The sequence below is a fragment of the Sitodiplosis mosellana genome, unplaced genomic scaffold, assembly GCF_009176505.1.
Source record: "Sitodiplosis mosellana isolate CC-2019 unplaced genomic scaffold, AAFC_SMos_1.0 Smas_scaffold_47, whole genome shotgun sequence".
Taxonomy (NCBI): domain Eukaryota; kingdom Metazoa; phylum Arthropoda; class Insecta; order Diptera; family Cecidomyiidae; genus Sitodiplosis; species Sitodiplosis mosellana.
Genome location: NW_022595289.1, coordinates 214,362 through 231,319, shown reverse-complemented (window position 1 = coordinate 231,319; position 16,958 = coordinate 214,362). Strand labels below are relative to the sequence as shown.

General features: G+C 32.5%; 3 protein-coding genes across 11 annotated transcripts in view; 1 reads left to right on the top strand and 2 right to left on the bottom strand.

The window, feature by feature from the left end:
* LOC129570116 (uncharacterized) overlaps positions 1–3,638 on the bottom strand; it is a 6,124-nt gene extending 2,486 nt beyond the window's left edge. For 2 of the 3 annotated variants that reach the window (XM_055449559.1, XM_055449558.1), the window contains exons 1-3: positions 1,341–1,365; positions 483–607; positions 31–191 (exon numbers count right to left, since the gene is read on the bottom strand). In XM_055449559.1, coding sequence (XP_055305534.1) covers positions 31–191; positions 483–607; positions 1,341–1,350 — 296 coding nt within the window. In that variant the 5' untranslated portion in view covers positions 1,351–1,365. Of the gene's footprint in view, positions 1–30; positions 192–482; positions 608–1,340; positions 1,366–3,497 lie in introns of those variants that run through there. The other variant, XM_055449560.1, reaches the window with a different exon arrangement.
* LOC129570112 (kinesin-like protein KIF3A) overlaps positions 1–8,289 on the top strand; it is a 13,049-nt gene extending 4,760 nt beyond the window's left edge. Inside the window, exons 1-4 of one of the 6 annotated variants that reach the window (XM_055449550.1) lie at positions 1,456–1,520; positions 5,470–5,675; positions 5,995–6,337; positions 6,585–8,289. In XM_055449550.1, coding sequence (XP_055305525.1) covers positions 5,578–5,675; positions 5,995–6,337; positions 6,585–7,868 — 1,725 coding nt within the window. In that variant the 5' untranslated portion in view covers positions 1,456–1,520; positions 5,470–5,577 and the 3' untranslated portion in view covers positions 7,869–8,289. Of the gene's footprint in view, positions 1–1,455; positions 1,521–2,864; positions 3,981–5,026; positions 5,051–5,080; positions 5,233–5,469; positions 5,676–5,994; positions 6,338–6,584 lie in introns of those variants that run through there. The other 5 variants (XM_055449548.1, XM_055449546.1, XM_055449547.1 and 2 more) reach the window with 5 other exon arrangements.
* Positions 8,259–16,958, bottom strand: LOC129570113 (ecdysone 20-monooxygenase). Of its 2 annotated transcripts, XR_008688096.1 has the most exons (9): positions 14,637–16,038; positions 12,189–12,516; positions 11,981–12,054; positions 11,714–11,912; positions 11,253–11,642; positions 10,624–11,026; positions 10,337–10,555; positions 9,544–10,260; positions 8,259–9,431 (listed from the first exon to the last, which is right to left on the bottom strand). XR_008688096.1 is itself a non-coding variant. In XM_055449552.1 (8 exons), the coding sequence occupies exons 1-8, from the start codon at positions 14,767–14,769 to the stop codon at positions 10,150–10,152; spliced, it is 1,857 nt and encodes a 618-aa protein (XP_055305527.1). In that variant the 5' UTR covers positions 14,770–16,958; the 3' UTR covers positions 9,469–10,149. The 2 variants fall into 2 exon arrangements, 1 of the variants encoding a protein (XP_055305527.1); XM_055449552.1 differs by lacking the exon at positions 8,259–9,431 and having other exon boundaries at positions 9,469–10,260; positions 14,637–16,958.

The window sequence follows — 16,958 nt, the reverse complement described above, 5'->3', positions numbered from 1 at the left end:
TTTCTAAATTTTTCCAAAGAATTTCCTTACTCATCACGGATGAGTTTTCCAATCAAGAACACAATAGAATAGATTAGAAAGGATCCAAACGTGACGTAGCAAAGCGCAACGGTTCGCTGCGATACAAATATGCGAATACGAGAATTCTGAGCAGGATCATCGATTAGACCAATGCACAATATGCATAAAACCTGCGAAATTTGATAATAATGAAAATGGACCAAAATAAATTTTTTTTTGTTTCATTAGCCTTCAATCCAATCTAGCTAGCTTATGGAATAATACTAATAGCATGAGAATAACGATCGACAAACACGAACGTTTTATAAATTTTTAATGAAGAATACTTCCAGGAATGAATAGAAACAATTCTAAGTGATGATTCATACTTTGAGAATAAAATAGTAGAAAATAATTGAAATAGTTACATTTTTCACAAACAAATGTTTCAACTTTGTACTACCGTTGTTCTATCAACTTACCACTTCGATCGATTTTAGAATGGTCGGCCAATACTTCTTCGCAGCTGCTGCTCCTCCACCAAAAGTATATTTACCCGATGAATCTGTTTGTTCTGCGTCTCCAGCCATATTCAAATGAGATATTTCTAGTAAATCAAAATATTAGTTATGCTCATATGAGTAGTCGGTTTTCGTATGATATTTTTAACGTAAACAGATTAAAACACATGCATGAAAATATATTCCATTTGAAGAAATTGAATGGTTATTTTTGGCAGACTTTGGATTCTCTGTTATTGGATATTTTCAATTGTATTGTGTTATGACAGGATATTTTCGTGAACTTGGTTGTTTAAAAAATATGAAACGTCAACCAAAAGCGACGAGTAGTTAGATGATTTTTTTTTAGCTAGAAAGTAGTCACACTCGCATTGCTTTGCAATGAAGTCACTGTTCTTAATGGGTTGAGTAATGTGATTTCCAAACAAAATTTGATACAATAAATAAATTTAATTAATTTAAACGAATGAGTACATTGCGAGACGTACTTCGTGGGAAGAAAATAGAATTCTTGTTTAATGTGGATGGCAAGTTCACTGCAATTTACAATGAAATCAACAAATAAGGCTACTGACTTCTTGATCATTATTATTATTTGGGCCGACAATCGTTAGGTCGACAAGCGTCTGTTAATAGAATGAACGGCACACACCCAAATTATGACTAATTAGTAGGAGTTTGCGTACTATATACTCGAGTTAATGTGGAATTAAACGATTTCCTATATCACTGTGTGAAGGCTGGAAATTGAGTTTTGTGGCTTATTCATTAGTACCATTTTAGGATTGAGTGGTTCATGCAAAATCCATTAAACATTACCTATATTCATTTTGGAAAGAGCAAATTTATTGTTTGAGCCCCAATTAGGTCTTGTTCTAAATGAATTTAAACAGTTAATTTCATATAATAATACCAAATTTTTTTTTCATATAACGATTCTTGGGTTACACTTAATTGAGAGGTCAAATTCTGCCTTGCTATGGAGAAAAGTGTAGATAAGTAAGATCTTGGAATTATATATACATATACAATATACATATATATCTTAGTATATGATCTCAAACGAACCGATTCTAAAAATGTCGTCAATATTGCAGGTGAAAGCTATGAAATATGTAGATCTTTTTTATAAAAATTTCAGAGAGAGAGAGAGAGAGCAAATTTTCCCTTTAAAATGAATTCAAAATAGGTTATTCGTTCCGGTGTTTATATTCAAACAAACACGCATACATAATTAAAGTAGCGTTTGTTTTGTATTTGCTGCATATTTTGTTCAGAAACAATGTAATTTATTGACAACTGCGTTTTTTCTCATCGTTTATCATAATCAAAGTTGGAGTTTTCTTTGGGAAGAATGGAGAAAATAACAATTATAGTTTTTTCCAGGTCAAATTTGATTGTTAACTTATGTATTATATGCACTTAGTATCATCATATCATTCATCGACAATGATACCATTTTTGCAATTGCTTCGATTAAGGTTACTTCAATGGAAACTGCAGTATTATTTTGAATGATCATATTGATGGTTTTGAGTGCATCTTCGTCTTATCCGATTACTACTGTTTATATATGAGATCAAATTTCGCATTTGACATTTTTCAAAAATTATGAGAGCTCCGTTCTTATTTATTATATTGTAAAATAATGTCATATAGATCATATAAGTATTAAGGTGAAATTTTATTCGGTGGCTCATGAAATGTAGCACTTTGAAATAATTTTTACTTCACGTACAAACCAGCAACGATTCCATTATTTTTGAATACAATGGCTCATAAATTGTTAAACACGACAAAAATACGCATGAACAGAAAGATTTCATCACGAATAATTGAGCGTAGAGTGAAAGTAAAGCTGCGTTTTACGCATCTGTTTGTGGTGGTATGTTATTCGTGTATATATAGGAAATATCAGGTTTATTTTTATAGTTTTGAATCAAAATAATACAGTTCCGAATGAAAAAGTTAAGAAATATTTGTTATGAATCACTTGATTTCGGTATTCGCTTCATATTGATATTCTATTTGAATATCAATTGAAATTATTAGGATGAAAATTTTCTGGAATTATACTGTGTATAGTAGTAATACACAGAAAATTTCATTTCATTTAGTTGTGACATAAATGTTTTAGTTGCATAGGATGTAGGCACGGAGAAAAAATTGAAAAGAATGCAATATTATTTATTGAATTTGTATTTGAAGACTACAATGGTTTTGCATCAACGAATCAAGAATAATATGAATGATTGCGATAAAAATCTTTGACAAATCGAAATTTGAAATTGTCTCGTTGGAACGAAATTATATGTACATCATGTTGGCAACAGAACGCACATAGCGTTCACACATAAATGAATGTATGAAAGAAAAATATTCGTATGCTACTAAAAAATTACCATATATTGAAAACAGACATAACAACGAGTGTATTTGATCAGAATACCGATTGCGCCGCAATAAGCTTGTTTATTCAAGAGAGTTGGAAAAAAGTATTTAACCAGATATTCAACGATGGTGTTGCCTTTCGTTATTATAATACGGCGTTTGTATGATTCATACGCAATATACTTCGATTCAAAACAATACCTTAGAACTGGGTGCTCAATATGTTCTAGATGCGGTTCTATATATGGTGCCAATGACTAATATATTTCTTGAAACACTTGATAAAGACTAGAATTCTATCGCTGTGCACATTTGTTTTGGTTTATATTCAAAATTTATGATTTCGGTTCACTAAAATTGTTTCCAATTTTTTTTGAATCTTAATTCAAATCAACTGCATTTTCACAGCATTTGCAACCAAAATATATTCGCGAAATATAGCACACAACTAAATATTGTTCACAATAAAGTTTGTTTGAACACAAAAAAAAAATCAAAACACTTCATATATAAAAAAGGGGGAAAAAGGCGCAAATATATCTTCAATTGATTAATCGATGGTGAAGAATAGAAAACATAAAATACCTTGTTTTTGTTTCGTTTTTAATGAGATTTATTCAAACAATATATTTGAAATAAAATCTTAACGTTTGACACGGGAAAATATTCTTTTAATTTGCGGTGTTTTTAGTGATTGTCTGTAATTTATTTGTATTTTTTCCTTCAAATATTTGAAAGGGCTTGTTAGTAGTTATTCAGTTTTATGTCTGCTCTGCTTGTGTACAAAATAACAACTGAATAACATGTAAATGTTACAACGGAAACATAGTAAGACCTTTTTTAACTTCTCCGCGCGTTCGCGTAAAGCGGTTTTGTGAGAGTTGCCAGTGTATTCGTGTGAAAATTTCATACAAAGAAAGTCATTAAATAAGTGTGTTGACTGTTATTCGTGTTTCTGGCATTCTTTGTTTTGTTGGCTTTCTATGTTATTCGTATTCGGTTTTGGGCGTTCAGTTGCAGCGTGTGTCAATGTACATACATGTATAGTATATATGCTTCTATATGTATGTATGTATGTAGTTTATATGGAGCCAAAAAATTAAACACAGAATTGTTGTTATTTGTGCATAGAGTAGTCCCATAGTAGAATTGACCAATATATGTTTTTTTTTCATTCGCGACGTATGTGCCTGTTCAGAAGAAAACGAATATTTTGACGGTACGGTAAACGAATGTATGTGTAGTATACACGTATTTCATACTTAAAAAACACATATACACTGTCGGTACACGGTGGCTAAATTCATTTGCATTACAGGACGTATTGCTATGTTCTATATAATAACAATTTTATTTGGGTGATGGCATAATCGAATGGTAAACGATGAGGTGTCTTTGCATTACTAAAAAAAATTGACTTTAACAAATAAAATTTATTTTTCATGAAAGAACAGCAGCTCTCTGTTCACACTCGATTATCTCTCATATCTACTCTACAGGAAGTTAATTAATGAAATTTCATTTTGATTATCTGTAGAAAAATACACATAGCTACCAAAATTTGTTTCCAATAATGCCCACAAATTGTTCTTGATTGTGGTATATTTAGAAAATAATAATAATGAAATAGCCATCGAGTCATAATATGTGATATATAATCCACATGGTGACAAGAAAATATGAAAAATGAGAAACATATTAAAAAAACAAAAAGAGAACTGAATGATTATACGAGAAACTCCGTTTGTGTTGATCTGCCATATCATTTCTGCTACGTCTGTTCATTTATTGTACAAAATACTGATTGTATTGTTGAATATGCCGTTAAATTGTTTACGCTAAATAAATGTATTTTTCATACTTGGTATGTTAATCATGTCACAATATAGTAAAATACCAAGAAAATATATGTCAAGAAATTGATTTGTTGTCAATGTGTATGTGAGAAGAAACAGGTTTTGAAAAATGTGTGCTAGGCGTGTTCCACACAAACACAATGATACTTTACGTTTGAGAATAAATTGAACAGTAAGTCTGTCTAAAATAGTAGTTCATTGAGAGGTAAAATCAAATACACGTCATTGTAACAATGTGAGATCGAAGCGTGTACTGTACGTGCTTCGGTGCAGATGATAGATGTAAAGGGGATAGATTAATTTTAAACTTAAATTCCAATGTATATAATGCCTCTCTTATTGAAGAATTCTAATCCGATTCTTCCAAATTTAGTTTGAAAAATTATCAATTTAATTACTGGTAACTTCTATTTGAATGAACCTTCTTTGGACCATTTGGAGTTATCTAAGCAGACTGCATCGATGTAATGCCCCATATATATATAGTTATTTCTTGTTTGAAGAAACAAATTTAAATCATCGATATTACTAACATCATGTTAGTGGCATTTTATGAATTTAAAATTCAATGAACAATCCGAAATTTTTTCAATATGATCATTGATTTCATTCATTCAACATTCTAAGATACTTATCTGTGTTTAATTTTGTAATGAATATGAAAGAATAACTGATAATTTTGATTCTTCTTGAATTTTTAGATTGATCTTTATGTGGATACCGCAAGACCGATAGTCGATAAGGTTCTTGAAGGCTATAATGGAACGATTTTGGCCTATGGACAAACAGGAACGGGAAAAACCTACACTATGAGCGGGAATTCCACATCACCACAAACCAAAGGAGTTATTCCAAATACATTTGCCCATATTTTTGGCCACATTGCAAAAGCTAAAGATAATCAGAAGTAAATATATTAAACATATCTCTGCCCCTTTTTTTTGAATTCGGTGTTGAGTGTAATCCCAATGAATCAATTTGATGTTGACGACTAACTGAAATGAGATAGCAAAAAATTGTTTTTGACAATGTTGTAGAACATCACTAATACTACAACTTTGCCCATGACAATATTTCATTATTTCTACCCACCCACTTACACAAAAAGACTCGAAGTTATTTATAGAAATATCATAGGACTAGCAATTAAATATGCATCATTCTTGGATGTTACAGAAATATGCAAAATATTACTTAATTTTACTATTTTATTTGTACTATTTTAGATTTTTAGTGCGGGTCAGCTATATGGAAATTTACAACGAAGAAGTTCGGGACCTACTAGCAAAGGAGATAAAAGGAGAGACAAAGAGAAGTCTCGAAGTAAAAGAACGTGCCGATATAGGTGTTTACGTTAAAGATCTCAGTGGTTACGTGGTTAATAATGCTGACGATCTAGATAATATAATGAAATTGGGCAACAAGAATCGAGCAACTGGAGCAACAAAAATGAACGTGGAGTCATCTCGTTCGCACGCAATCTTTTCTATTACTGTCGAGAGTAGCGAAACGGATGACAAAGGGATCGAACATGTAAAAATGGGAAAACTACAGCTCGTAGACTTGGCCGTACGTATAAATTGCTCACCATGAAAATCTGTAAAATTTCGTATAATTTAAAATATCTTGAGACATAATTTTACGGTTTTACAAATTTATTTCATATATGAAGTGGAGATATTTCATCTCACTGTATCATGTGGTTATCACAAGAAATGTTCCTCACTGACATTACCTTTTGACTGCCATTAAACATATATAATATTATCAAACATCTGAATCCTGAAGTATAAAATATTACTTATTTGATTTTTAGGGATCGGAACGTCAAAGTAAAACACAAGCGACCGGAATTCGTTTGAAAGAAGCCACAAAAATTAATCTATCGCTTTCGGTGCTTGGAAACGTTATAAGCGCATTGGTGGATGGAAAGAGCACTCACATCCCATACCGAAATTCCAAATTGACGCGTTTACTACAGGACTCTTTGGGGGGAAATTCGAAAACTGTTATGTGTGCAAGTATTAGTCCAGCAGATTCGAACTATGTCGAAACAATATCAACATTAAGATATGCAAGTCGAGCGAAGTCAATTCAAAATAGAACTCACATTAACGACGAACCAAAGGATGCACTGTTGAGGCATTTCCAAGAAGAAATTGCTGAACTTAAACGGCAGTTAGAAGAGGGTGCTCTTCAGGAGAATAGTTTTGATGAAACTGATGAGGATGCCAATGATGACGAAGAGAATATGGACATTGAAGCCGAAAACAGTAAGGAGGAACTGCAAAATAAGATGGAAAAGAAAAATAAAAGGAAAAGCAAGGCCAAGACCGATGCAGCTGAATCAGAAAAGGAATTGCTTGCAGCTAAGGTTTTGGAGAGAGAAAGTGAATTAAAACGTACCAAAACTGAGCAAGAGACTTTGCTCACGAAGCTTCAGACGCTGGAAAATAAAATATTGGTCGGTGGTGAGAATTTACTAGAAAAGGCTGATGCCCAGGAAATACTACTTGAGGAGAAACTACTTGAGTTGGAAGAGGCCACCAAGAATGAGTTGGAGCTCAAGGAATCATTACAGAAAAAGGAGGCTGAACGAATTGATATAGAGGAGCTGTATTCTTCTTTACAAGAAGAATGCATTGGAAAAACCAAAAAATTACATCGTGTAATGCAGATGCTGATGGGTGTTAAATCTGAGTTGGCCGATCAACAGCAAGAACAGCAACGTGAAAAGGAAGGGATTCTAGAGAGTATCCGTATTTTATCACGTGAATTGGCATTATGTGAGTTTGTATTGAATTCATACGTACCACGCGAGTATATAAACATGATAGAAGGGTTCACACAATGGAACGAGGATGTTGGTGACTGGCAATTGAAATGTGTCGCCTACACAGGGAACAATATGCGTAAAAACCTGCAGGATGAACGTAGACACACAAAAGAGGCAGAGTTTGTCGATTTGTCCCATATCTATCTGAGTTACAATTCAGGCTCAGTTGTCGAGCCTATGAGAACACGCGGTCAATCAGCTACAAGACCAAGAACATCAGGTGTACCACGTCCCACTACGCGCTCCTACAAAATAAAAAGCTAAACACTGCAATTGAGTTCTGAAATCAAATAAAGGCGATTAAGATTACACGTATGAACAATTACACGTATTTTACTGCGACATTCACCCATTGTTTGATCGTTACATAGAATAGCAATGTAACTCTTACTATTTATGTTCACACTTCTTACTCTGTAACAGAAATTTATTTATTCAGCCAATGCAGCATTTCGACAAATTCAATTCACAACAAGTATTGAAATAATTTATATCGCTGTATGTTTTTCGAGTATGCTTTACGTATTCATTTTTCAAAGTATGGTTTTATTGCATTCCAAATTTATTATAAACTTTTACTTTTTCTAGTCATTATATTTATTCATAAATACTAACTTGTACTTAATTCCAAACAATATAATGCACAGCTTGGACTTTATTCAAATCAAATAAAAAAAAACAAAAATTATTTCCACAGTTATTATTATTACTATGAAATGATCTATCCTGAGTAAAAGTATGTTGAAACAAAGAAAAAATAATCCTCCACTGCGTCATTTATTTCAGAGTTGAGAATAGTCTATCTATGCTAGATTTTAGCCGAGAAAAACGAAAAATGTATAATAAACAAATTCATAACACATTTCCTTACCAGTAAACGTATGAGTGTTTCAGAAATTTTCACCTGGATTCGATAGTTGGGCTCAAATGATGACGATTGGTGCAAATATAACTTCTTCCAGTTCACAGGGCGGTTCCCCAGGAGCCCCCAAAGTACGAAAAATCGGCGATTTTCGAAAATCTAACTTCTAAACGCCTGGGAATTTTGCTATACTCTCTTATGCAAAGTTGTAGATCTTGACGAGATAAGAAACATTACTTAACACGTCACCCCCAAAAAACCACCCCTTCACTTTAAAAACCACCCTTGAAAATAGGTAAATTCTAAGTCACCCTAAAACTCAAAGGTTTTTTGGGGGTGACATGTTTAGCAATGTTTCTTATCTCGTCAAGATCTACAACTTTGCAGAAGAGAGTATAGCAAAATTCCCAGGCTTTTAGAAGTTAGATTTTCGAAAATCGCCGATTATTCGTACTTTGGGGGCTCCTGGGCAATCGCCCTGTGAACTGGGGGAAGTTATATTTGCACCAATCGTCATCATTTGTGCCCAACTATCGAATTCAGGTGGAATTTTGAGAAAAAATTTCTGAAACACCCATACGTTTACTGATTAGCTGGAAAATTTGAAGAACTTTTGAAAACGCGTATGCTAACATCTTAGATAGTAGCCTGAGAATTTCGAAGATTTAAACGGCTATGTATGCGTCTCGAAAATACCTTTCAAACGATGGAAATACCTTCCTGTTTGGATACCTAGTCATATACATTCTCCAAAAGTATTTATTTTAATTATCCCTCTACTGCGCAACACAGCCCTTAGGTGGGTGGAACTCGAAATTTTCCGACTTTGAGACCACATAACTCGAGCATGGCTGGAGGAACATAGCTGGAGGGGTTTCACTTCTTAGAGGTTTAAATTCAAGCGACACTATTTCTTTATTTCGTTCAATTTGCGTCCAGCTCCCTTCAAATGCAATGAAACCTGTCTGGAAGTTGAGATTTTAGAAGATTGCGATAGAGATACAGATTCCAAGTTGATTTATTCCTTGAATAATGTAACAATATATCTATCCTCCAAAAATTTCGATGAAATCTTACAATAAAATCAAAAGAAATTCCTTTTCCTTCCACGGATCCTTTCAAAATAGTGTTAAATTTACTCCAACTGCGAACGCGAGTTTAAGAAAATGCAATAAATGTAATATTCGAAAGGTTATTTGGATATGACACAGGCCATTTTTTTTTAAATTTAGGGTTTTTCCGGCTTCATCTCCCTCTTCATAATGAAAATGAATTAAAAATAAAATTGCATTATGGAATCTCAAGACTGTAAAGACATATGGTGTTCAAAACCAATTTTAGTTCGGTGAGGAAATGCTGTGTGATGCTGAACGTGAACATAATAATTATCAAAATATCCAAACCAACAATTTACGCTAGCCATTTCTGTTAGTGTGACGTAAAAGAAAGTAAGTTTGGCGAAATTTTTAGCTACAAAGGGAGACAAATTGGTACGAATATGTGTTGAATTTTCGTGGAATCGTTAGAGCTTTCTGCAACTATCCATTTCAAAAATAGAAACCGAAAAAACATTAATAATATCCCAATTATGGAATGAATTTTCAACGATTTTGTTTAAATAGTAAACAACATTCTTGAATTCTAGAAATATGCTTAAAACATACAGATTTCCTCACTTAAAAGTTACGACAGTCTTTCGTTTATTATCAAATTGATAGGAGTTTTTGGCGTGAGTAGGAACTCAAATTCCATCTCGAGTTTATCACAAAAATTTATATTGAACGCACGTGCCATCTGTTGTGGAATAGATTATAAAATGAATTGTGTGACTAATTTGCTTGAAATAGTTGTAGAATAGATTTTGAGATACCTTTGCTATAATTATTATCAACTCCATTTCAACGAATCGCCGACCTGGACATTGCCGTTTTCCAACTCCAAAAGGCACAACCAAATTGGTTCCGGGCTCAGAGCATCTGGCATTCATTTTTGAATCGTCAACTAGCCATCTCTCTGGCCTAAAGTCATCTGGAGATTTGAAATTGGCAGGATTTTGACATGCAACCATATTTTGACACAAGATCACAGTCTGTTTGGAATAATAGCGGCGAATATAATTGATTTATGCAATTCAGTTGATTTATGATCAGCACTTACTCCCGCTTTAATATTGTATCCTGACAAACATGCATCCTCTTGTAATATACGCGCTAAACAAAATGCAGTCGGACAAATTCTATATGTTTCCTGCAGACATGCTTTTGTGAACACAGCTTGCGCCAAATCATTTGAATCGATTTCATTTGAACAATGTTCGAACTCTTCTTTGATTTTCTCCAAAGTGCCTCTTTCACGGGTTACGTGGTGCAAAATAAAGATAAGAGTATTTGCAAGTGTCTCTATCCCTGCAGCAATAAAGTCTATTATCGCTGATTTTTTATCTCTGATATCAAGATCTTTTTCACTTAAAATACTGAAAAATACACTATTCATACTGTCTTCGTCAGCAAACTCCAGTTGATTTTCATTTAAAGCTGTATCTACAATTTCAGATATGATACTATGAAAAAGAAAAAATGTAAACGATGTTAAGTGTTGTTTCCTATCAGAAAAAAATGAAGGCAAATTCGTCTGTCAGTTGTAATTTTAAATTTTTTAGAGAATTCCACTTAATATTCTGTTCGAAAGCGGAGTAGTCAGAATATTAATAAATATTCGTAATACAAGTGCTTTTCGTTATTTTTGAAAAATTCAAAATACAAATATGACCGAAATTTTAATCTTACTTGTAAATAGTGTCTTCAGTTTCAACGAAGTCCCGATAAGTTTTTGTAGAAACATACTTCCACATACTAAATCCATAAGACGAGTCTCTTTGAGTTATAAACAATGTTTTAACAGCGGCGGCCAATTTTGCAACGTTTTCTTGTGGGCGTTGTGATAAAAACCCCATTCTTTTCCCCAGCATCAACGTACAAACCGCTTCAAGTCCAAACAAATTGGCAACGTTTTGAAAGTTTTCCACAACATTCGTAGTTGAGTCTCGTTTTGCTCGTAACAGATCGATAAAATCATCACAAATATAATTCAATGTTGGTAAAAAGGATTGTAGAACTCTGGGGCTTGTGATTTGTGAGGTGAGTTTTGTACGTAAATTATGCCATGTTTCACCTTGCCTGCAAATCAAATTGAAAAGATTTTTTGTAGAGTTATCCAACTTAAGTTGCTTAACAAGCACTTCACTTACTCGTTAGTGATTCCAGTTGATGCATATCGATCAGGCCTCATTTTACGATAAAATGCTACAATTTCAGTTGGGGGGCGAAACGGATATTTACTTGGAAAGCGTAACACTTTCTCAATGTCTTGGCGATTGTATAGGTTGACAATTGGAATACCATTTGAAGTTACCTCCAACACAATAGGACCATACTGACGATTGAAATCTGCACCAAAATTATTGCACTTATTAAATAAAAAACTAATTTGAACATTTATTTTATGTAATCCATACCCCGGTAAACTTCATGTATTTTCGACATCTTGTATTTCCACAGGTAAATCCATTTTGTTCCCAAAAAAGGTATTCTTCTCGAGTTTTTTGGGGTAAAAAATAAAATCAGAAAAGTCGAATAAAAAAAGTCGTAAAAAAAGTCAAAATAAGATACAACAATCCACTTCTAGTCACTATTTCGAATAGATCACAATTTCTTGACAAATACCTTTTTGGACCTGGTATCGACCAGACATCTGAAGTCACATGTGGTGGACTATAGTTTTCATCGGCGTTATTATTGTTGAAGTGCGTATTATTGTTTGCAATTTTTTCGTTGTTACGTTTTATTGTATCATGTGCAAACTTTTCGTGATTTGGTGAAGTGATAAAACGTTTTAAAAATTTGTAATTTATGAATAATAAAAAGCACAACCCAATTATAATATATAAACAAACTAAAGTTAACGACATTGTGATTATTTCCAATATGGGTTTTCCAAATAAATGAAATGACTTATTCAGTAAAGCTGCAAAATCACTTCGTTGGTTTTCATCTGCAAGAGAAAGAAATTTTGATTTTTTTACCACAACAATATTTTTTAATGATTATCTCATCCCTATTTAGAACAAGTCTAGGATTTAATATCGGAAATAGATCTGTATTGCTTTCACGAATTTGTATGTGCATTTGTCTCACCATTTATGAGCGGAAGAAATGTTATGAAATGACACTAATTGTTCGGGAAACAAAATGAAAAAAGTAGGCTGGTTTGAGATTAGTTCTCGCAACTTATGGTAAATACTACTTTGAAAATACAGTTACTTAGCTAAACAAGAATAATTTTCAAAATTTATAGATTTTTTTTCGGGCATGTCTACCTTATTTGCATGAAAGAAAATTCTATTATTCATTCTATCATTCATCGAACAAATCAGCATATTGATTGTGACGTACATATGTATATATATATAAATGCAACATCATCTAATGTAACGCTATTTTTCATTTTCTATTTTTTCCATGCAATTTGCAGTGCATTGAATTTTATTACGCTTTTTGTGATTATTCAATGATTATCAGTAGGTAATTTAGGTTGATTGAGTTGTAGCAAAGAAAACTAATGTGAATACATTGCAAAAAATGAAAAAAACTTCTACCAAAACCTACGTCTGTTTCTATTGCCGTGCACATAACATTTCAGCTTGAAGATAGTCTTAGTCTTTTTATGTGCTATGCATGGCAACATTTCTAATAAGTAGTCTAACATTCAAAGTCAAAGTCGACGAGTAACATGCTACTTTCCACACAACTTTCACTTATATCATCAAGGTTGATTTCTCTATCTGTGCTGTATTTACTCTTGGTCCCAAATTCCCAAGTAAAAGTTTATATCCAAAAAATTGAGATTCAGCTGAGAAGTGTTTCTTCTTTTTGTTGAGATATGACAAAATTGAGTTGATAATTTCGAGGCACTAAAATGTGCGTATACTCAATCCTTATTGTAAATCTCACGTGATACATAGATTACCGAATGACGAACAAAAATTAATCTTATCATAAGAGCACCAATCATGAAGCTTCAAAGCAAAGATGATTACATTCTTGATGGTTTCTATTGACCTAAGAATCAGCAAAAACAAATATTTTGTGCGATTGCACCTTGATACAAGAAGTTAAAGTACTTGTTTGTTGGCTTTTATGAAAATTGAAAGAAAGATGATAAAAATGGATCAGAAGACCACTGCATACAAACAAATGATTTGAGTCACTGTAATCTCGAGCATCTTTCACATTTAAACGGTTTTGGAAAATTCTTAGACATATAAATCGTCTTTACATTCGCTCATGGCATATCCATTCGATTTAGCGCTGAAACGCGAACGTGTGAAACAAAATTGCCAATAATAGCAGGGAAAAAATTACACATACGAATCTATTCCTATTAACTCGAAGTGAACGAGCTTTGTCTACTTTAATAATAATGTGTTTTCATTCATTGGGCAAATCTTTATCCACATTACGCTTCACATTGAACTTGAACTTTAAATCACAATAAATTTTAAATTGAGAAAGCAAATAAACAACATGCTGGCAAAAAATGAGTGACCATAAAGAATGCTATATAAAACACACACACACACACACAATAGTACTGCGTTTCAGAACTAGTGGAAATGAAGTAAGAAGTATCTCTATCATTAACGCGGTAGTACAATTTACTTATTAGATATGAAAAACTGGCTAAACTGTCATTGTTCGGCAATGAAAAAAACTCAAATAGGTGCTTTAATAATCAATTAAATTTCTATGAACAATTCCTTTGCATTTCTAGAATCGTTGACGAAAATAAGAAGAAGCTTATCTTTTTTTTCATTGAAAAATAATTTATCGTTGAGATTATTTGGGAATAAAAATACGTTAAGCAATTACGTCGCAAGTAAATAACGTAATAGTTATCTACCGCATACTAAATAAACTGGGATAATTTTGTAGTATTAAATAAATCTCATAATTGTAAAATTAATGTTAAATTGGTAAAATGAAAAATATTATAGAGACACAATCTTCTAATTGAAACATATGCTGCTTACGGAAATTGAAGCTGTTAAACCAATTTATTGCGAAGATTGAACTACAAAAGTAAAGATAAATTTATTTCATCGATTTACTTACATATTTTTCGATTGTTATGATTGCGTTTTGCTATGCAAAGGAAACTGATATGATTTTGTTCAACAGATTTTCCCATTGACTCGCGTTTTTTGCGAGAAGAATAAACTATGTTGATTGGAAATTGTGGTTTCATCGAAATTATTCTGAATATCTGTGGTCGTCTTTCACGCCGAATACCACATAATACCAAATTATGAAACGAAATATATATTTATCATTTTTTATGTATTGTATATTCTGAAAGACGGATGATTCTCTTTCGATTTTTGGATTTGAATATTCACATAGCTCCATTAAATGTTTATTTAATTTTAAATAGCCGCTATAAGTGTACATTATTCATGTATTCAAGTGCACGACTCCCTCGTATGTAATAATTGTAATATTCATATGTAATTTCTTCAAAATCTGGGTTAATTCACTATTTGTTCCCTTAATTCAATCAATTCTACATGTTCGAAGATGGTATTGTTGACATAAATTCAATCAAAATTGAAGACTTTCAACAAAGGCATTATCATTCCGTTTCTCATTTTGTTGATGCATCCAAGGAATCTCCATCTCGTTCGTACAATGGTTCAATAAACCCAAAACTTGTTCATAAAGCGTAAGTATTGTTATTGCACAATTTACAAGCGGCCAATGCCCCGCTTTATTCGTATCATGTAATTCAATTTGTTACCAGTTTTTGCTTTTCTATTCAAAACAAGAGTAAGCCAAATAACATGCATCTTTTATGTAGTTTTAGTTGTCACTCCTATCTATGACGCGTAAAATCACTTCACTGATTGAAGATAATACATGATATATCTTTTACACCGGATATGTAATAGACAAAGAGTATCAAAATTATTTTGTAAATGATGGTTTGTCTTTGACGGCTAAAACTTGATAAGAATTTTACTCTTATGGAATTTTTTGAATGATATTTTCTACTTCGTTATGAATATGTTGGTTTCTCCCCCGTACTATTACACCTGTTGCTTCGGTATGCGAGTGTATAGTATATTAAATGAAGTCAATGAACTCAACGGTTGTACAAGTTATTAAAGGCCACTATGATAACGCTATAAATTCAAGATTCTTACAAACTCAACTTGCTTTTTTCTTCGAACGATTCCACAGTTTCGAAGTATTTCACAATTTCACGGTGAATTTGATTTAAAAAATCGGCATTTAACGGAGCTGACTAGGATTTAATCACTTAAATCGGATACTTATAGACACCACATTTTTTCAAAATATTTGAACCTCAAGAAAATGAAAGTAACTTAGAAATGGAAAGGTGTAATATCAAGACTTATGTTTGATTTTAATTAATTTTACCCTTGCAGAAAGTACATGCACATAAAATTCATTATTTATCTTCTCCACGACATTTTTTTTCAATCACACACAATTTCGCAAACAAAAGTACAGTTAATATTTCTACAGAAACTTACGATTGGGTTTTTAGCACTTTGCCTTCTTTTTGAATGTTCAAAAAAGGAAGCGGTTTTAATTAATATCAACACAATTTTTTACTATATTTCAATCAATTGCTATAATGAACATTGATAAAAATCAATTTGACTCCAAGAGAAAAAAAAAATGTTCTGGGCGAAATAATAATAAATGAAAATAAAATATATCGTCAACGTGTGCGATCCAAAGGTCTGTTTTTTAAACTGTAGGAACCAATTACGTTTATGCTGCTATGCATTTTAAAGAAAATGCGTACAAAACATTGATAAAAACATTTAAACCCCATACGCAAAGTTTCTTACAAAATCACTTTTAACCAATTTTAAAATATTGCCTTCTTTTTGCTTCACTCGCCACTTTCGCTTATTTCAAATTTGAACGAACGACAAAACAAACAAAAGTGTTTTTGTTGTTATTCTTGGTATTCAAAAACAAATGTCTTTTTTTTCTCGAATTATTGAAATAATTTTTTTTTCTTGATTGCGTTGATTGTGAGGGGGAAAATGTCGCCAGCAATGAGATAAGTGAACAAAAGACACGCACAGATACGTTGTTTCAACACGGCTGCTTGTGAACGACTGAATAGCAACCGTCGATTCATTGCGTTCATAACGTTATCTTCGATACGTCGCTCTTTTGTATTGTTGCCGGTAGAAGTAACAAATTGTCAGACACCATCACCAGCACACATGAAAACTCAAGTAAAAGAAGTAATGTGATCAAATCGACTGCTGATACAAATATAATGACAACCATTTCACTTCAATATTTTCTTTCTCATGATATTGCGCTTTAAACTCACATTTCATTCGTGTTCAAAGATGCTGTACGTTTGTATTTCTATGAATTGTGTATTGG